General features: G+C 39.5%; 1 protein-coding gene across 6 annotated transcripts in view; it reads left to right on the top strand.

Moving 5' to 3' along the window:
- Nucleotides 1-22,365, top strand: part of zranb3 (zinc finger, RAN-binding domain containing 3) — a 125,136-nt gene that overhangs the window by 43,974 nt on the left and 58,797 nt on the right. For 4 of the 6 annotated variants that reach the window (XM_048598941.1, XM_048598943.1, XM_048598942.1 and 1 more), the window contains 3 exons: nt 1,189-1,207; nt 14,893-15,071; nt 20,495-20,726. In XM_048598941.1, the coding sequence (XP_048454898.1) occupies nt 1,189-1,207; nt 14,893-15,071; nt 20,495-20,726 (430 nt within the window). Of the gene's footprint in view, nt 1-1,188; nt 1,208-7,363; nt 7,584-14,892; nt 15,072-20,494; nt 20,727-22,365 lie in introns of all 6 variants that reach the window. The other 2 variants (XM_048598944.1, XM_048598945.1) reach the window with 2 other exon arrangements.

The raw sequence follows: 22,365 nt of genomic DNA, 5'->3' as shown, positions 1-22,365 counted from the left end.
TAGCCATGAGAGTAATCCTGAGATGATGACCTTCGAGGTCCTGCTTTTTAATTTATTACTTAGCTCCCTATATTCTGCATATAGAACTCAATCCCTCTTGTTTTTTTATTCCCGAGTTGTTCGTACCAAAATGCTTTCCCTCCCTCTTCAGATGTTCTGCAGCTACTCAGTGACATCCTTAACCCTGTCATCGGGCAGGCAACACACCATCCTGACTCTGCAGTCACAGAAGCATCTATCTGTTTCCCATATGATAGAATCCCATGGCACAATATTGCTCACACTTCTGTGTTATATGTAATCTGCTCCAGGTTCCCAAAATATGAAATTCAAAATCCTAATCCCCATTTGACTGTAAATCCTTCAGCCTCCTTTCCTTATATTTCCACTGCATTTTCTCTAGCACTGAATCCCATGTTGCTTCAAGATTCACTTTCTAAATGTCTACATTTTGCCTTTCATCTTTTGTTTAAAAAACTCATCAGAACCGGTCTGTTTAACCAAGCTTTTATTTGGCCCTCCTATCTCCTTTCCAACAATATGTTGGCAGCAACATTCCTTCATAATGTTTCTATTATCATAGCAGAAACTTTCAAATACAATCTCTACGATTAGAACGATTGGTTAAAGCATTGCAGCTGTTGAGTATGAATAGGAAAATTGTAAACTGATATTTTCGCCAACCTAGTATTGGAAAAAATATTTTCTTTCCGTATTCTTGACCCTTTCCGTAAAATTGTTATTAGTAATTAACAGTTGCAGTCCCTAAAGTGTTTCACTTTGCTTGAGCGATGAATTACTAGTAATTCAGTGTAGCCAGGATATATAAAGCAGCTGTGGGACATTTTGGATCGGTTCACAGCACCATTTTTAAGTTAGATTAACATGGTCCATTTTGTTGTTTTAGATAAAGCCAGATAGGTTTAATATAATGTAATCTAGACGGATATATTATATGTGCAGTGTTTGTGATAAGTGGTGGAAAAAATGCTTCATATATTCTGCTAGAATGACTTGTAATACGACGTGTGTCTAAAAGTAACTGTTTTAATTATTGTTTCAGAAAAAAAGACGACCAATTGAGATAACTAAATTGAAACTTCAGTACTAAGTTGAAATCTGTAAATATTTTATAGGTGTTCTTTGCATTGGTCTTTCATTTATTACTCTTTGTTTTTTTTTGTTTAGGTGCATGATTGCTGATGAGGTAAGAATATTAATTGACCTTTAGTCCTAAACTGGAATTGTAATGCTGTGATTAAATCGCGTATGTCTCTTCTCCATGTTACCTAGCATAATCCCCAGCATTTTGAGAGAGAGAGAGAGAGAGAGGAAAGAATCAAATCATATAGAATAATGTCAAAATTGTGGAATCTAATCATTCAAGCCTTGATTGCGATTCAAAACATCCCATCCATTAAAATATTATTTAATCAGTGATATCAGCCACTCCAATTATAGTTTTGCATTGCATCGCACAATACCATGATTGTTATAAAAGTGTATTATGCAACTCTGCATAAATACTGGCATGGAACATAGAGTAAAAGTGGTGGTAGGAGCAACTATAAATGTTATGTCACTTTTGCTGTGATGAAGTAATTGGTTAGTTTTCAAATCTCTTTTGTAAGTATTTGGCAAACAGCAAATTTATACCTCCTCCAGAAAATTTCCTCTGGTCGTTTGGATTCATTCTAACAAAGCTGTTAGAAAGTAAGCTCGAAGTAAATTTTAAAAAAAACTAAGCCCTTTTGCCTATAGTTTTTGTCAGTAATTGAAATTTTGTATAAAGCAAAAAAAATTAAAAACCATATGTTGTGTTGGAACTAGATTTATTTGAACTGCTTGCTTTAATATGTTGTTTCCATTCTTGTCCGCATTCCCTAACCCCCTCCCGAATGGCCAATCAGCTCAAAGCTTGACAGTAGTTTGCCATGTGACCCTCCAGTCTTTTCCTGGGCTTTGTTTCCCTTTCCCTTCTCTTTTTTTATGTGTACAAACTTGGCCACCGATTCTGTACTTCTCCTTGTGGAGGTTTGTTGGGCCATTTGCTGGCAGGCTGCACTGTGTGAAGAGAAATAGAAATGCATTTCCTGCAACTTAAAGCTGTTCTCCAGGAGCTTTGCTGAGAAGACTTTTTATTTGGCAGCAGTGGGAACGTTGACAAGTAGCAAATGGAAATGGGGCATATCATGGAATATTAGCAGTATCTTTGTAATTTGACAGACTACAGTAATCAGATCTCAATGATAGCAAGGTAATAAAAAAACAATGTTGTGCCTTTTGGCTTTATAGGGAAAGCCACCAGTTAGAAAGCATCAGGCATCACAAATCCATTCTTTCAAATCATACCCAACAAGAACAACTGATGGCAGAGAGTCTCTTCCGCTTGTTTCTTCTTGTAAGAACCAAAGTGTGGCATCACAGGAAAATTGGTAGATATCGGTTAGAGATCTTCTGTATCTTTTGATTAACCAATTGGTTAAAATCAGGAGATGTTATTACAGCTGAAGAGAGAAGTTTGCAAATTTACCTTTTAAAGTGTTTAGTGTCCAAATTAATTAATTAAAAGAGAATTAACAATGGAGAATAGAGATTGCTGGGCAGGTGATTTGTTTTAGCTGTACTGTGTGATGTGTGTGCAATCACACTGGCACAATGTGTTGGCTTTTTGAAGAATTTCAACTCAGAGATGAATGAGCTAGAGTCTGAGTTGCAGATACTTCAGGGAGGGGGAAGAGAGATACCTGAACAATGTGTTTCAGGAGGCAGGCACACCTCTTGGATAACTTACTCTATAACCAACACCGGAATGTGAGCCTTAGAATGAGACTAGTGTCGCCATTTTCATGTGCCTCAACCATTGCTGTCATCAAATGGGTGCAAGGTTCTTGCTTCTGATGTGTACAATGGCATAGAGGGCAGCGTGGTTGGGTGAACTGACCATCGTCCAGAGCATGACTGAAGTGATAAGGGATAGCATAGTTTAGGGAAAAGATACTATTCTCTGTGACAAAGACAGAGAATTCTGAAGGATGTGTTGCTTACCTAGTGCCAAATTTCAGCTTTTCTCTTCTGGCTGGTGTGGAACTGGAGTGGGAGGGCAAAAGTTCAGTTATCGTGATCCATGTAGGTACCATTGACATAGATAGGTTCTGCTGAGGGATTATGAGTAGCTTGGGGTCAAGTTTTAAAGCAGAACCCCAAAGTTAATAATCTGCAGATAACTGCCTGAACCACATGCAAATTGGCATGAATAAGATTTAGAAAGGTAAATGCATGGTTCAATGATTGGAGTGGGAGAAATGGGTTCTGATTCATGGGGTGCCCGTACCAGTTCTGGAGAAAGAGAGGTGTTCCGTTGGGATCAGAGAGGTAGAAAATATACGCAAAGATTGAAAACAGAGTGTATAATGAAGGTTGAAAGCTTAATGCTGTTTATCTGAATGCATACAGCATTTGTAACAAGGCGGATCAGTTGATGACACAAATGAAAATAAATGAATCTGACTTGATTGGTTTCTTGAAGACATAATTGCAGAATGGTCAAGGCTTGGGTGTCAATGCTCAAGTTAATCAACATTCCAGAAAAATAGGCATAAAAGAAAAGGAGGGAGTAGCTTTATTACTAAAAGACGGTTCTGTGCAGTAGCGAGTAGCAATATCGATATTAGAGATCATGATGTGTAATCTGTTTGGATGGAAAAAAAGAAAGGCAAAGAAAAGAAGTCACTGGTCAGAGTCATCCAAAAGCTGCCAAAGAATTGCTTCTCCCTTTGGATCAAGTAAAAATCAGGCAAGAAGTGCACTACAGTTGGCATGGATAATTTTCATTTGCATGTGGACTGACCAAATCAGGTGAGCAAGGGGACGTGGAAAACAAATTTGTGGAGTGCATCAGGGATTGTTTCTTCAAGCAGTATGTTACAAATCTTCTCAGGAGCTGGTTATTTTAGACCTAGTAATGTGTACTGAGAAAGGATTAATAATTTGCCAGTTTGGCTGTCTTGCACACCATCGTTCTACCGTTCTCAAATTCTGATCACTTAATTTGCACTATCAGCGGTCTCTCTCCTCCAGCACTCCACCCGCCTACTATAGCATAAATGCTGCGCACGCACACACACTTCACATCAGCTCTGATGAAGAGTCTTCTAGATTCGAATGTTAGCCTGCTCTCTTTCCATGGATGCTGCCTGAACCACTGTGATTTCCAGCATTTATTGTTTTCAGTACAGATTCCAGCATCTGAAGTAATTTGCTTTTTAATTGAGATCTCATTGTTAAGAATTCTCGAGGCATTCATGATCAGTTTAAGGGAGAGCAACTTGCGTCTCTAATCAGTATCCTTAACTTAACTAAGACCAGTTGTTGAGGTATGAATATAGAGTTGTCTAACATGATCTAGGAAAATAAACTAAGGGCAAAGTCAGTGGTTGAGTAGTGTCTGACATTTCAGATATTTGATAATGCTCAGGTAATGGAAGGAGTCATTAAATGGATGAACCACCTGTGGTTAACAAAGTGGAAGTCAAGGAAAGTATCCAGCCAAAAACTTAAGTTTACAACGTGGTGAAAACTTATGATGAGTTAGATGAATAATACTTTTTTGGAATCAGCAGAGCATGACTAAAAAGCTAATAATGAGAATTATGAAAATAAATTAACAAGAAATATTGAAAGCAAACAGCAAGAGCTTCCACAGTTGTATATAAAAAAGGGAATAGCTAAAGTAAATGTGAAACACTTGGAGAATGCAACTGGATAATTTACAGTGTAGAATAGGGAAAGGACAGATAAATTTGAACCAATATTTTGCATCAGTCTTCACGGTTAAGGATATTATAAACATCTCACAGATAACAGAAGCAAGGTGCTAATGGGAAGAAAGATCTTGTAGCATTCTATTATCATTTTGGTTGAAGTATTTGATAAATTACTGAGACGACAGGCTGAAAAGTCACCTCCAGCCAAAAATTTGAAAGGAAGTGGCTACAGAGATAATGGAGGCATTTATTTAAAAGTAATTGGATTCTGGGATTTGAAAATGGTTGAAGTGATGCACTTTTTCAAGAAGGGAGAGACAGAGCAAGCAGGAAACAGTAGGCCAGTTACCTTAACATCTGTTGTTTGGAAAAATGCTGGTATCCAATATTAAGGTAGAAATAACAGGGCACTTTGAAAAACTTAATGCAAAGAAACGCAATCAACATGGCTTTGTAAAGCGGAATTCATATTTACAAAATTTGCTTGTATTCTTTGACACTATATCAAGCAGAGTTGAATAAGGGGTCCAGTTGACACAGTGTATTTGGATTTCCTGAAGGCATTCACTGAGGTGCTGCCTAAAAGTTTATTGCACAAGTGAGGAGCTCACAATAATGGGGGTAATGTATTAGCATGGATTTGGGTCTGGCTAACAGAAGAAAAATGAGTCAAGATTAAATGGGTGTTTTCCAATTGTGGAGTGCTATAAGGATTAATCCTTGGGCCTCAATTATTTCTTATCTATATTGATGACTTGGAGTAGGGGGCAGAGTTTAACATATTCAAATTTGCTGACGACATAAAAACAGTTGAGATGAGGAAATAAGTAATCTGCAAGGGGATATAGATAAGTTGAATGAATGGGACAAAAACTTGGCAGATAGAGTTTAATGCAGGAACGTGTGAGGCCTTGTACTTTGGCAGGAAGATCAAAAGGCAGACTATTTAAATGAAGAGAACCTCTTTTTTTTTTGGAAAGAAGTTGCAGCACAGAGGATCCGGGTATTCTTGTGCATGAAACGAAATGTTAGCATTCGGGTGTAGCAAGCATTTCAGACAGCAAATAGAATTTTGGTATTTATTGCTAGGATGTTAGAGCTTAAAGATGGGGAAGTTTTCTTACAACTCTTCAGGTTGTTGTTGAGGCCGCCCCTGGAGTTCTGCATAAAGTTTTGGTCCCTGTATTTTAAGTAAAGGATATACTGGCATTGAAGGCAGTTCAAAAGAAATTCGCAAAGTTAATACCTGGAATGAACAGGTTGACCTATTGAGAATAGTTAGACAGGTTAGGCCTTTCTTCATTTGCGTTTAAAAGAATGAGGGGTGATCTCATAGATGTATTCAAGATTGTGAGTGGAATGGCAGGGCAGATGTTGAGATGATTCCAGTCATGGGGAAGTCTCCCACTGGGGATTACAGAATAAGGAGATACTCATTTAAATTGAAGTACGAAGAAATTTCTTCTCCCAGTAGCTGGGTAATCTCTGGGATTTGTTCTGTTGGAGAGTTTTGGATGCTGTATCACTGAAATTATTTAATGAGGAGGTAGATAGCCCTTTGAAATATCAAGGAATTGATTGTTATGCTGACCTGGCACCAAAGAGGAGTTGAGGCCTGCAGCAGATTGGTCATGATCTTGAGTGGTGAGACACGCTCCTATTTCCCATGTTCTTATGTAACATTTGGGAACCAAGTTAAAGTATGAACCAATCGAATAACAGGAATTGTTTTCAATTGCAACTTTTTCTTCCTCGGGTTAGTTACTTATTGTTTTTATCGCATTCAATCGAACTAATTATAGAACATGAGATAAATTTCCCTGGTTTCCTTTTTATTTTGAAAATAATACTTCTTCAAATATCTTTGCAGTTTGTAAATTGCTTCCTTTATGTTTTGCGAAAAGCTCATTAGTGATTCCCTGTGTGGGGAGATCATATGTTTGTAGCACTGAGCTGTACTCTGTGGAGACCAATAATGTTTGGTAGAGATGTGTTCAGTTGACAATGGCCTGATACCATGGTGTTGGAGTTTTATAATTGTTATTCATCCATAAGTTATGTGCTGCAAAGTTGATGATCTTTGATTTCTAAGGAGTTGCATTTTTATTTTTGTGGTATTGCTGAGATTCATTAGTTACCACAAACCCTTTGATCCCTTATGAGACTACAATAAGGCTCAGCATGATACAACCAGCAGATTGAGTTTCTTGGGCTCATAACAATGGTTTTTCATCGACTTTCAGAGTCAAAACCACCAGTTTCTGTTGTGTTTTAGAAATTTGAGTGGTTCCAAGGCCTTTTAATGTGCTTACTTTCTCTCCTGATTCATCTTTTAAATGTGAGATTGTTGGGTCCAATCATAATTCCTTAATTAACTGGTTAGGTTTGTCCTCTTGGGCACAGAAGCTACTACCAGAATGAGCCTCATTCTGCTTGCCTTCTACTGGCCTACCTGGTTGCAGGCCTGGTGCTGACATAGAATCACTGGACAGAAGTTTTGTGTTTGCAGCCAGTGTGTTATTGAGTGAAATTCATAGGGCCTAAATCACCATGGCTTGGAGTGATTTTTCTCACGCAATCTTCCCCTCTTCATCTAGCTAATTGCACGACTGGGCTCTGGGAATCTTGAGGCTGGAGAGGTGCAATCGCTCGCCGCTTCTGGGACTGTCTGGGTCTGGTGCCTCTGGTGCCATATTTAGAACTGAGCTGTTCTTCGCGCATTATTACTGAGCAGCTCGCCCAGAGGAAAGGCAAGCTCACTTCCTGCAACATGGACAAGGACCTGGAGATATTGGTGAACAGGCAGTGGAGAGGAAGGTAATGCTTTTTTCAGATGACTGCCATAGGAGCCCATACCACCGGACCAAGCCAGCCTGGGCACAGATTGAAGCACAGAGCAGTGCTGTGTTCCGGTTAAATAGGAAAGACCAGCATTGCAGAAAGAATATCCATGATCTGCACTCCACAAGGCTTATTGCTGCAATCATCTCTGCTACCTCGCACTCGCAGGTCCAACACTCACTATAACACTGACCCTGCAGACACATCTCACCACGGCTCGTGAGTACAAATGGCCAGCATCATGTCCCGTTAATGGCTGTTACCCACTTCATCCTCCCATAGCACAAACCCTCCCAACCTTTGCACTACCTGCTTATTCACTGGGGGCACTTTACCATGTCTCCTGCCCCTGCATCACCACTAATGGCTTTTCCATCCCATTATATCAGACTCATTCCCTCCCTTTGTCTCATTGAATGAAAAATGAGCTTGCTCCCTCACCCCTTGGCTGACTTTGGTGGTACCCCTGGCTGACTGTAGACCCCCTTCACCCACAGTCAACAGCACCCCTTGGACTTTCACACATCACCACTTACTTGAAGCACATGCAGTGTGTTTGCTGCATGGAGTGCCGGCATATGCTGCAAGTCTGATATTCTCATAGTACAGTGCCACGAAGCAACTCTTAGATTTCTTCTGATTGAAAGGTCGACTACTGGCTGTTTTCCACTGTCATAAGCTGCCTGACTCTCCCTCTGCAATAAAAAGTAATGTAAGCCACAAAGACTAGCAGCTGTAACTGAGCATGTAAGACCCTGTGTGCTAAGAAAGCATTGTGACCTATTTGGAAGCTGGCAGCCTGCAAGTCCATGCTATAGTTGGTGAACAGTGAACTAATAAGGCAATGTGTAGTTCATGGATGATAACAGCCTCCGAGCAAGCGATAACATGAGGGACTGACAAGAAAGCAAGCTAAGAACTGGAAGTTGAATCCTCTGCAGATGTATGTGACATGTGTGTCCCTGTATGCAAAGCAATCTGCAAGTTATTGGTGTCCCTGAGTTCCAAAGTAAAGTGTTCAAGTCGTAGCTGAGTTCCTGAAGAGCAGGCGCGTTGTTGTGGTGGGACTCCTGACGCAAACTTGTCTGAATAAAGGGAGAGTGGTGGCCCTGGTGAATGCAGGGTGTTGTTAGAATGAAGCAATTGCATGATGGCAGGGAAGAGCTTATAGCATGCCTCAGCTTCCAGGTACCTGCTCTAAAAAGTGTGTCAGGAATTTGCACCTTCTGGCTTCTCGGTGAAGGAGTAGCGCGTAAATAAGGCAAGATGGGCTTTTAATAAGATCGAAATGTATGAGAGTAAGGTAGTTGCCACTTAAAGCCAAGATTCTGGATTTGTCATTGAAGGCAAAAACTGTGAAAAATTTTACTTAATATCCCCAGTCACATTTTGAAAAATTATTCACTTTGTACTTTACAGTCTTTGTTGCCATTATACACACTATATCAGGGAGGGACAGTTTCTACCCATTGAATTATATGCTTCAAAAGGATGCGTTTTGGCCTACCCTGTCTATGACAGCTTTTTAGTCTGGAGTAAAACTGCTTTTTCCACATTACCTGCAGTTCTTCTTTCCTTCAATTAAAAAGGGAATAGGGATAACCCCAGAAATAACAGGCCAGTTGGTCTTGCGTCAGTGGTGGGCAAATTATTGGAAAGGGCTCTGAGAGATAAGATTTATGGCACAGTTTGATTCGTGATAGTCAGCATGGATTTGTGAGGGGTAGATCATGCCTCACAAACCTTACTGAATTCTTTGAAGAGGTGACCAAACACGTGGATGAAGGTAGAGCAGTGAATGTGGTATACATGGATTTAAGTAAGGCGTTTGATAAGGTTCCCCACGGTAGGCTCATGCAGGAGGTAAGGAGGCATGGGATAGGGGGAAATGTGGCAGATTGGATTCAGAATTGGCTGACCCTTAGAAGACAAAGGGTGGTAGTGGACAGAAAATATTCAACATGGTGCTCAATTACGAGTGGTGTACCACAAGGATCTGTCCTGGGTCCTCTTCTATTTGTGATTTTTGAAAATGATTTGGATGAAGGATTGGAAGGGTGGATTAGTAAGTTCGCGGACAATACGAAGGTGGGTTGAGTGCGGAGGGCTGTTCTAGGTTACAAAGGGACATTGATAGGATGCAGAGCTGGGCTGAGAAGTGATAGATGGGGTTTAACCCTGAAAAGTGTGAGGTGATTCATTTTGGAAGGACAAACTTGAAAGTAGAATCCAGGGTTAACGGAAAGATTCTTGGCAGTGTGGGGGAGCAGAAGAATCTTGGGGTTCATGTCCACAGTTCCCTGAAAGCTGCCACCCAGGTGGATAGAGTTGTTAAGAAGGAGTATGGTGTGTTAGCTTTCATTAATAGAGGGATTGAGTTCAAGAACCATGAGGTTATGCTCCAGCTGTACAAAACCCTGGTTCGGCCACATCTGGTGTATTGTGTCCAGTTCTGGTCGCCTCATTACAGGAAAGATGTGGAAGCATTGGAAAAGGTGCAGAGGAGATTTACCAGGATGTTGCCTGGAATGGAGGAAGGTCTTACGAGGAAAGGTTGAGAGAGCTAGGGCTTTTCTCTTTAGAACGACGAAGGATGAGAGGTGACTTGATAGAGGTGTACAAAATGATCAGAGGTATAAATAAAATGGACAGCCAGAGCCTTTTTCCTAGGGTGGAGGTAGCTATTATGAGGGGGCATAGTTTTTGCGTGAGTGGAGGTAGATACAGGGGAGACATCAGAGGTAGGTTCTTTTTTCACAGAGTGTTCGGGGCGTGGAATGCATTGCCGGAGAGGGTAGTGGAGTCGACCTCATTTGGGGCATTTAAGCGGTTATTAGATAGGCATATGGATGATAGTATAAGGTAGGCGTGGAGGTTAGATAGACCTTAAGATTAGTGTAAAAGTTCGGCGCAACATCGTGGGCCGAAGGGCCTGTACTGTGCTGTACTGTTCTATGTTCTATGCTTATTTATTTTTGAATATGCTTTTGTACCCTTCCCCGTTGATGCTTTCCAGGTAATAACGTTCTCTTAAACAAAATAAAATTTCCTAAAATCACACCATTGCTGTCTTTCCAAATTACTTCACTGGTTGTAAAGCCCATACCCACTGTTTGTTTGGGACATGAGGTACCAAATCATTCAGCAGCTTGGTTCACTAATGTCCTTTAGGGAAGGAAACCGCCATCCTTACCTGGTCTGGCCTGCATGTGACTCCAGACCCACAGCAATGTGGTTGACTCTCAATTGCCTTCTGGGCAATTGGGGATGGGCAATAAATGCTGCCTAGCCAACGACACCCATATCCCATGCATGAATAAAAAGAAGAATGTTATTGTTGCCACTGACCTGATACTGAAGCCCCACTATTCCTGGGTTGTCACAAAAGACAGTGGTTCAATCTGAGTCCGGTTAACAAAAATCACTGACCAAGTTTCTGTACTTAGCAAAATAAAACTATGTACCATTAACTAGTTGAAACTCGGTCCTGTTTTAAGCCCCCGAGACACAATGTACAGACAAACACAGAAAAATATTGCTATTACAGTTGGAGGAAAAGAACTCCTGGTAAACACAATTTAATAACACCAGTCCATAGGATTTGACATGTTCCTTTTGCCTCCCAAGACCTTGTGTACTCCGATCTCCTTTCTGGATTCTTTAACTTCTTAGAGGAGACACAAGACAATTGCTACACTAATTCGTAACATCTTTGAGTTACTGGTTAAAGACAGCAGCTTACAGCAATTGGCTTTCTGTAGTTAGGAACTTGGTAACAACGTATTAGTTAATGGCTTGGTTAATGGGGTTTGTTTTCAAATGTTCTTATTTAGTCACAAACTTGGCCAATAGGTCCTAATAAGTGTTGGTCTTATTCTGTAGCTTCTGTTTCCATTGGTAGGACATGTCTGTTGTCATGGCTACAGATAACCATGACCCTGAATTATTTATGGACATATTGAATTTTTAAGTATAACATGCTTTTCTTAAAATAAAAGACGTTCAAGCTGAGTATGTAAACTCAGCAGCTATTGAAAAATCCCTGCGTGGATTGCACCAAGGCCCAAGAGGAATCCGAGGATGTCACAGCTCAAGTGTATCAAGGGAACTTCAGACTATGACACTTCAAATGAAGCTATGCTATTTAAAAATCTCAACTGTGACCTCTTGTGGTGTTGGGTCCTGGACTGCATATGAAATGAATTGGGGGGATAAAGACAGTTCTGGGTGAAAGGCATGTTTGTGTTATATCCTTCCAAGTATACTCAAAATAGCTAGTTGAAAACCAATTGTCACCCTCTGTGTGTGCTAATGTCCTAGTTTCTGGTTCAAGTTGCACTTTGCTAAAGTGTGCTGTGAAAGGATATGTTGATGACTTCTTCTAGACACTGAATGCAGGTTTTTGAAAAAAAAACTCTTAATTGCTGAAAACCAGGCATCAACAGGCCATTTTCAAGGGCTGAAAGGGACAACTTCAAGTGAGGAAAGGGGTCACAATCTCCAAGCAACTACTCCACTATTATAATTGATGCTACTGTGAATCATCACCTCAATGTCCACAATGGTTCATAAAGTAGACATCAATGACAAAACAAAAAGTGATTTATGTTTTTCTTTTAAACTTTTACTTTTTGGACGCAACTCATTTCTAATCGATGTATATGTGGTGCATTTCATTATCTTATTCCTTCATTAACTCAAGAAAGCCTGGTTAAATTGACTCCTTTTGAAAACATTTGAGCTGGGAAAAGTTCTACCTTGGAAGAGTTTTTTTTAAATCAACGTTGTTATGATCAACTGAGGGGACAGCATTGAGTAAATAAGGGGAACCAGTTCAGCCCTTCTCTCTTGGGAGCATAAACATTTCAGGGTATCCCATGAATGAACTGGAATGAATTGGATACCTCACTTCGGGACCAGTTGTAATACTATTTAAATTTTCTGTTTGCAAGTGAAAGCAGGATTTACGAAAACACTTGCTGTTTTATATGGATGTGTTTTTAAAATACTTATGCACTAAAATAAATATAATGGTCATGTCAGTTAATCTTTTAAAAGTTGTATTGATTTCCAGATCTCTCAATTACCTTCACCTTATCCTGTATCAGGAATCAAAATAGCCATAACTTTAGACTTCTGGCTGTGGGGCTTAAAATATCGTAGTGAGTAACTCACCTCCTGATTTCCTGATGTCTGTCCATTATCAACAAGGCACCAGTTGGGAATGTGATGAGATATGTCCCACTTGGCTGGATGTATGCAGCTCCAACAATGCTCAGGAAGCTTGATACCATCCAGGCCAAAGCAATCTGTTTGGCACCACATTCACAAATGTCTACTCCCTCCAACATTGGCCCTCAGTAGCAGCAGCATGTACATCTTGCTGTTAGTACAAGATGCACTGCAGAAATTGACCAGATACCCTTCCAAACTCATGACCACTTCCATCTGGAAGTACAAGGGCTGCAGTTACTCGGGAGCACCATCACCTGCAAGTTTTCCTCCAAGCTACTTGCGATCCTGACTTGGAAATAATATCACGTTCCTTTAGTGTCGCTGGGTCAGAATTCTGGAAGTCCCTCCTTTTTAGTGGCATTTTGGGTCAGCCTACAGTACAGGGGACTGTAATGGTTCAAGAAGACAGCTCATCACTGCCTTCTCAAGGGCAAGTAGAAATGGACACCGAATGCTAGCCAATCAACGACACCCACATTCCATGATTGAATTTTTAAAAAGGTATGAAATGTTCAAAGTGAACGAGAATTGTGGTACATGATGAAGGCTTTGAATTATCTGATCATCAAGACCATTGACTTGCATTTCTTCTAACAAACTCCTATTACAAATGCCATGTCAAATGAGTGTGCATATGTGTAGATAATTTATAATGAGCCTGTTCAGAGATATTTGGAGCAGGTGAGTCTTGAACCCAGGCTTTCCAGCTTAGAGGTAAGGACACTACCACTGTCACACAAGAGCCCCTTGCGTATGTGTGTATCCTGTAGTTGTGACTAAGAGCAGCTGATACTGATTGGGAGAATTCAAAACACACTAGAAAAGGACCTTTGTGCCACTTCTGGTGGTGTTCCGAGCTCTGGGCTTCCTGGGTTCAAGTCCCACCCTGCTCCATCGATGAGTAATAACATCTCTGAAAAGTTTGATTAGAAAATATGAGAACAACAAACAAGAAAAAGCTCTTGTATCACTTTTTTGGTAGTGTCCCTACCTGTATGCCAGGAGGCCCAGATTCAAGTGCCACCTGTTCCAGAGATGTGTCATAACATATGAACAAGAGATTTTTGAAAATGACAGGCTTGTCAGGGTGATTAGCTTAGGAGTAGAATACTTGACTACAGACCAAGAGATCCATGGTTCACATCCAGATGCCCCTTGGAAGTTGCATCTCAGACAGGATGTGTAGAACTGGAATCTACTGTTTAAATCAGACGGGGGCATATCAGATAAGTGGCCTCCTTGGTTTTGAGGCTTTTGGGTTGGGTGTGATTGTTGCACAGTGGTAGTGTCGCTGGCCTCATTATCCTAATGCCCAGTTTAATATTTTGTCTTTTGTGTCACAGTGGTAGTGTCCATGCCTCTGGGCCAGAAGATCCAGATTAAAGTCCTGCCAGCTTAATTAACAGGTTGATTAAGAAATATCTATTATTGCACCCTTTTAAATCGGCCTTAATATACAGTGGTGGTATCTCTACCTTTTGAGCCAAAAGATCTGCTGTTCAAATCCCATCTATTCAAGACGTATGTCAGAGCATATCTGAACAGGTTGATTAAAATTATTAAGAGAAGACCTCTATGGCACTGCCTCGGTTCATCCCACCTGCTCCAGAGGTGTATAATGGTGTCTCCAAACAAGTCGAATAGAAAATACTTGCATGCGCACATCACCCCAGGCGAAAAGAGCGTTTGTGGCACAGTGGTAATGTACCTACCTCTGAGCCAGGAGATCTGGCATAGAGTCCCACCACCTCCACAGGTCTGTAAATATCATCCCTTAATAAGTGGATTAGAAAATATCTAAATGCTGTAAATGTAGAGGAAGAAATATACACAACAATTTTCCTCCTATAATGGGGAGGTGTTCTGTAGAAAGGAACAATAGTCTACACTTATGATGAGTATTCTGAATAAACCTATGGGAGACCATATCAACTGCTGCATGTTAACGTAGCAACTAATTTTTTTTTTCCCTGATCTTCGACATTTAGTATCTTTTTAATTGTAACAAAAAATTGCTTACAAGATAATTAAAGATGTTTAATTTTTACAGATGGGCCTTGGGAAAACTATTCAAGCAATCGCATTGGCATACCTCTATAAACAGGAATGGCCCATGTTAATCGTGGTCCCATCATCTGTCAAGTACCCTTGGATTGAAGAAATAGAAAAATGGATTACCGAACTGAATCCGGATGACCTCAATCTAATCGAGTCTAAAAATGACATTGGGTGAGCTTGTGAAAAGTGTCCATTTTTCTGCATAAGTAAGATCCAATCATATCTCAGTGAGTGAAAGCCAATTGAAATATCAGTGATATGAATCCCTACCTGTCTTTTCATTACAAGATTACATCAGAGCTACCAGCTTGTTCTAGTTAATTGGTAAAAACTGCTTCCTGGTTTGGAAATATCGCACAGTTTCAGCTTTTGAATGGAACAATGATACATTTGGCAATTTGGCTTTTTTTTTGTATGTATGGATGGATGGAAAGACAGAGTCTTGTTGAAGAAAAATTCTCAAATTATCAGAGTGAGCACTTTTGAAAGAAGATCTCTTGATGCCACACACGATGACAGACAAGAGTAATTGTGTATCGCTGAGCAAGTCCTTGCGGGGTTTGGGGAAACTTCATGAAGGAAATGAATGGAATAAAAATAAAATGCTGGAAAAACTCAACAGGTCATGCAGCACCTGTGGAGAAGAGCAGAGTTAACAGTTAAGATCAATCTGACTTCTTCAGGACTGTTCTGAAGAACATTCAGTTCTGAAGAAAATTCACGTTGGACTTAAAGCATTAACTCTTTTTCCACAGACGCTGTCAGACCATGTTGAGTTTTTTCTGTACCGTCTGTCTTTATTTCAGAAAGCTTTCCAGCAACTAGTGTATTTAGACCATGACAGAGGAGCTGGTGAATTTTGGAATCCCTTTACATATTCATCCCCCATTAGGATTGTCTGAAGGCTCCTCACGTCTTCCTTGAAAAAGGCCTGACCAGTCCCCATTCATTACCATTCTCAATGTTGTGCATTTGAGCTTTATTTTGTGCCTTTTTGATTGGGGAAACAGCAATAGATTGGGAAACAAAGCTTTCGGAGTTCAGCTTGGTATTTTTTGCATAAATCTTGACTGAAGCTGAGTTAGTAGAACAGTTGCCCCTGATGAAAGATCATGGTTTGGAACTGTTAAAAAGTGGATTGGATCTGTGTAAGCAGTTTAGTTTGAACATTCCAGACCAGGAGTATTTGGTTACAATCTTGAAGGAGTTTTTTCGAAGTGAGAAACTTCAAGCTCAGTTGTTCAAAAAATCCATGAAGGGATGATCAGCTTTTCAATTTTCAAATTTCAATGATTTGGTTTATTCTATTTTATCTTCTTTTCTTTTGAATAATAAACTTCTATGTTATGAATATGTAACAGGTTAAATTAATTATTGTGGCGGTCATTAACTTGTAAATGAATTGCAAAAGTCAGCAAGAGATGTTGGAACCTTATTATGCTAATCTTGGGCACACCATGCATGAGCATTTGTCATAGCTTATAAAAGCTGATGGCTTCTAAATAGTATTGAGAAATCTACCACGTTGGACTCTCTGAGAAGAGGAAAAGATACTGAAAAGATATATATTTGGCTATCATTTATCTAACTGGTCTCTTACCCTGTCAACTTGTGAATCCTGATCAAATTGTCAAACTGAACTTAAAGCTTTCGTGTTGCAACTGAAGTAATCTAGTTTCAGGCAGGACATAAATAAGTTATTTTCTCCTGTGTCTTTGTGTTCAGAATATTTCACGCTGATATTACTTCTTTCCTTCTATTCTGCTTCGCTTTGATCAATAATTCGCCTTAATTTAAAGATTAACCTCTTTTTGCAGCTTATATAAACTTTCCTAAGGGAAGACAATTCCATTATGTTCGATAAATGACACCAGTACGCTATACTTTTTCAGCTCAAAACTGTAGGGGCTCTCAGTCTTTTGGCTCTTATTCTCAACTGACACAGTTTATGCAGACGAGACTTAAATGCATCTAAATTTAGCAATGTTCTTGCTGTCAAATTAATCAATTCTTGGTACTTTTAGTTTGAAATAAAAGTACAACCTCTTTATTTGTTTCTTTTTACTTGCTTCAATTGGTCTTCAAAACAGAGTTGGGGCATGGGCAATAACCCGAATCCCGTTAGCAAATAATTAAAAATTTCTTTCTTTTATTGATTCTCCTCTGCCTTCTGTAGCAGAAACTGAATTATACTAGTTGCAATCTCCAGCATTCTGTTTGACCCCAAAGTGAGCTTCCATTTAGTTAACTGTACCTCCAAACCCACATTGTAACGTCACCAGACTCAACCCCGACCTCAAATTTACCCAAAAGACTGCCATTTTTGTGCTTGTCTTTCTCTGAAGAAAGCTGGATTATTTGCCCTCAACAGTTACTATAAACTGTTGCTTTTCACTATTAAAACATAGCCTTTATAAGTGCGAACCAATCTCTCTGTGCTTCCTGCCAGCAAGTGAAAGTATTTGGAGAAAAGAAATCATGGAGCTGCAAATCCTGGCAAGCCAGAAGGTGAACTTTGTGAGCAGGGATCATTGAACTGCCTTTCCAGTTTTTTCCTCCATCCACAACAGCGTTGTTTTTGATGTCTCTCTACATCTGCGTATAGGGGGAATCAGAATTTTAACTGGTAAAGTTATATATCAACAGTTCATAGTTGTTTCCCGGTAGCCAGAATCTGTTTATTTGGCCCTCGTAGACTTGCTAATCACTGTATTCAGCTTGAGTATCAGCCTTCAGATAGAATTTTATCCAAGGTGTCTGGTGGACTTAATATATACACTGAATGACCATTCTACTGACCATTCAAGATGTTGCATCATCGAAAATGCTTAATGTGTTGGTCAAAAGCTATTTGTCCCTTCTGAAATGGTGTTATCAGCATTGTTTGTTGCTTGATTCAAGAAAGATGTCTCCTTGGGGTTGCATGTTTCAAGTATGATTTTTCGTGTGACCAAAAATCAATTGTTGACCCTCAGATCTCTGGGCACATATACATCCATGCGACAGTGTGATCTGAAGTGCTGGATTTGTTTCCTTTTATTTTCATTTCTGTTGCAGCTCTGCCTTATGATTAGCATATAGTGACACAAAGCAGGAGTACCTTTAATGGACAGTTTGTCATAATTTTCAATGATTGGTAGCAAGCTGCTCCTGTCAGTGCTGTTGTTTCAAAGCAGCTTCAGTGTATTTGAATCTTTTTTTTGTCCTCGCTGAAATGCTGTAACTTACAATTTTCCTTTGAATCTGAATCTTAAGATGTAGGGAAGCATTGCTAATGGAATTTCTATAGAGTTATGCGTGCTTATGCTTAGTCCAGGTTTCATTGAGTATAGGGGTGTGGTGATGAGGACCCTGCGCTAAGACTCTAGTTGACTTGCCTTTTTGTTGTCATGGTCTCATTCACATGCTCATTGTTGTAGCTTGTTGAAGGCCAAGTTGATGCAGCTGTTCTGGTGTTGGATCTCCCCATCTGTCATGACCTTTTAAGAGAGATGGCTATCAGGATATGAGAAATTTAAAGTTTTGGCAAAGTTCTGTAGCTCAGGTTGTGGGTGAGGTTGTTGACTCGCTTGCCGAGCTGGCTTGTTCTTGTCAGACATTTCGTCACCGTGATAGGTAACAAAACGTCTCAACGAGAACAAGCCAGCTCGGCCAGCAAGTCAACAACCTCCGATATGAGAAATGATTGTCATCTTCGCCATGTATGAGAGGTGGAATATTAAGTTGACATGAGTTGTGTTTTGGAACATTCAGGGACAGGCTGAGTTTGTATGTGCAGAATTGAAACAATGTCACTATGTGTGTCTGTGGTGGTCGGTTTAATTTTGGCACTGAGACAACTAAGGCTTAAGAGTTACCTATCTAGGCATTATTTGTAACACTACTTGCACTGTGTAGTATGCGATATTATACCTAAATAATACAGTACAAAATCATTGAGTGGTTGATGTTGGAGGAGGTGAATAGCAGCAAAGACCATGTCAGGAATTCCACTGAAAGGTTTAAAATCACCCTTTGGGCAAATTTTCTCCGCCACAGCAGTAGGCAATTCGAGAGAATGGTGTAATGGACCGGAGAAAGATTCCTTGATTGTTCCCATAGAATGACTTATCTCCCTTGAAGATAGTTATGATTTATAATATTTCTAAAGTTGGTGTCTTTGTGTGTGAGAGTTGAGGTTTGTGGGAAGGGCAATATTTCTTCTCTGCCCCCCATCCCCACCCCCCCAAAAAAAAAGTTGTTGGATCAGTAAATGAACTCATGTAATTTGTATGGAAAAAGACATGAAAAATAGTATTTGAATATAGGAATATTGGTTAAAGTATTTGCTACTGTTAGTCAGCCAAAAATCAGCTATTTTGGTAATACATGATCACTTTTTCTTATGGACGATAATTTCCAATTGCATATCAATATCCAAATATATCAAGGGGCTGTTGTGGCTCACTGGTAGTGCTCCTACCTTTGAACCAGGGAGCCCAGGTTCAAGTTCCACCTGCTGCAGTGGTGTGTAATACCATCTCTGAACAGATTGCTTGGAAAGTACCTGCAACTCTTTTTCTATGTTAAAATGTTCAGTTTTGGTGCTGTTATTTTGAATTTTAAGATTGAATAACCTTCACTCAAAATGTGAGATCCTTGTTTTAGAATTCCTTTCAAACCCAGATAAATTCCCTTTGGTTGAAACAGTTGGCAATTAGTGTCCTCAACAGACTATGTAAAGGTAGTTGCCATACTCCCAGGGGACCATCAGGCTGCTCCCTCATAAGAGAAAGTCAACTGGTGGTGTTTTTAACCTGAGGGTCACCACACCTCGGGTGAGGGGAGAAGTTGAGAAAGAGAGTCTTTCGTGGTAACTTCAGCTGGTGTGGGAAAGGAATAAGGAAAATTGTAAATTACAGCGTGAAATATTTGTAACTGCCTTGGGTACCCAATGTGATACTCTTTTAACTAGATTTTGTGAATTGACCTGTCATGTGAAAATAGATCAATCTCAATGCATATCATTATGCCGAAGGATGAATTTCCTTCATGAATATCAGAACAGGCTTAAGATGCTGAATGGCACACTCTTGTTCCTATGATTTTTTTTCAATTATATGGTGTTGAAAGGACCTCCCTTGAGTTGTGGATGAGTTCCAGGACCTCATTCCATTCTAGTGTATTGTCTCAGCTCTTGTATCAAATTGTTGTAGCTCTTGATACATTTTATGAAATCGTTATTTCTGATGTATGTCCTAAAACACATCAATATTAATCAACATTATTACATGATATAAATGCAAAATACCTAGAAGTGCTGTAGTTTTCATTTCTTAACCTAATGAGAGAATAAAATACTACATAAGAAACAATATGGATTATAGGCTTGATCAGCACCCTAATAAGTGAACAGTACCTAAAATGGATGGAAAAGGTCACCAAGCTGTATATTAGTGGCTTCTTTACTTATCATGTAGCTTTGACAAACATGATTATCTCCAATTTCGATATGTAATTTGTATATCGCCTGCAAATTATAAATAAGTTCAAGGAAAATATTGTCATTAAAATATTTCCATAACATGCAGAGTCAATTTGTTTGTACTTTGCAGGAGAATTCCAACCAGCAAAATTACCATAGTGGGTTATGGCCTTTTAACAACTGATGCACAGACTTTAATAGATGCTCTACATGACCAAAATTTCCAAGTTGTTATAGTTGATGAATCCCATTACATAAAGTCACGTAATGCAGCACGAAGCACAATTTTGGTACCTATTGTACAAAAAGCTGCTAGGGCAGTCCTGTTGACTGGAACTCCTGCACTTAGTCGCCCAGAAGAGGTGAGTCTGTTAACATTATCTTATAACCTTCTTAAATATACATAAGTTAGTTGAGTTTTGTTAATTTTTGCAACATTTTCTGTTTCTTACTTTCAAGTAATGGATCAAAGCTTGGTTAATACGGAACTTAATTGTCATCAATAATTTTTAAATTATTGTGTGGCAGATCAGTTTGGCCATGTGGTGTATATACATTCTGTATTTTTTTTTTAGGAAGTCATGTCCATGCCGTGTGTCTGAAATGAACAGTAATGCAGGAAGTGTCACCAGCTGCTTGTACTCTGGTTTTCAGAACTTGAGTGATGGCTTAGATGAGTTGCTGTACTAGCATCCACAAAGCAGAGAATTATGTGGATAACGCATTTAGGCAAGTGGTCACTCCACGGGTTAGGAGCATACAGGCAGAAATTGAATGTCTGACCACCAAACATTCTGAGATAACCAGGCAACGATGGCACCATTCCTTTGATTTTTGGAATTCTCTACCTCTGGATGGCTGTGCATGTTCAGTCATTCATTATGTTCAAAACATTGATTAATAGCTATCTGGAAACTAATGACATCGAAGAGTAAGAGCTTATCATGCAAAAGTAATTTTGAGGTAAATGGCCAACAATCGTATAATTAACGGGCAAAACAGGCATAACAGGCTGAATGACCTACCCCTATCTTCCCAATTAGAGTCGACTTGCTTTTTCTTGAGTTTAAATGCTGTGTGGTTGTAAAGAGGGCATAAGGTAAATTAGGGTAAAAAAGGTAAATAAAGGGTACTGACAGTTTAAAGAACTGGGCAATTTTTAAAAAAAAGGGCGGATGAAGTATATTGTAGGATAATGAATCTTGTCCATTTTGCAGGAGGAATAGAAAAGCACTATTATTTAAATGTAAAGAGGTGACAAAATTCTGTAGTGTAGAGGGATCTGGGTATCTTGGTACAAGAATCATAAATGATGGAATGCAGGTACAGCTATTAATTAGGAAGGCAGATTGAATGTTAGTGTTTACTGCAGAGGGAATTGAGTATAAAAATTGTTTAAAAGAACTTCTAACTTCTGTTAAAGTTGGGAAGTTTTGTTACTGTTATGCACCACATTAATGAGACCACATTTGGAGTACTGTGTACCATCTAAAAAGGATGAAATTGCATTCAAAAATATTTAGAGAAGTTTAACTTAACTTCTTCATTTGAGAAGTTAGTCGTCTTGTAAGGAAAGATTAGACAGATTGGACCTAATCATTTAAGATAAGAAAACTTGAGAGTTTATCTTTTAATGAAGAACATCGACCCTGAGGGTACTTGACAGGGTTGATGCCAAGCGGATGTTTCCTTTGTGAGGGAGAGTAGAAATTTTGGGACACAGTTGAAAAGTAAGAGGGGCCTACCATTTAAGCAGAGATGAGTTTTTATTTTCTTTGAGAGTCATTAACCTGTGGAATTCTGTTACCCCAAAAGCAACAGAAGGAGGGTCATTCAATATTCTTAAAGCTGAGTTTGGTAAATTCCTCATTAACAAGGCAGTGAAAAGTTTTAGCAGCTAAATAGAAAAGTGGAGTTGAAGCTGCAATCAGCTCAGCCATGAACTATTCCACATGGCAGAACTTAATTGGTAGGAAGGTCTGGGGAAGAAAAAAAAGTTGC

Source organism: Rhincodon typus, chromosome 7 (assembly GCF_021869965.1).
Source record: "Rhincodon typus isolate 14 chromosome 7, sRhiTyp1.1, whole genome shotgun sequence".
Lineage (NCBI taxonomy): Eukaryota > Metazoa > Chordata > Chondrichthyes > Orectolobiformes > Rhincodontidae > Rhincodon > Rhincodon typus.
This window is presented reverse-complemented; position numbering and strand designations above follow the sequence as displayed.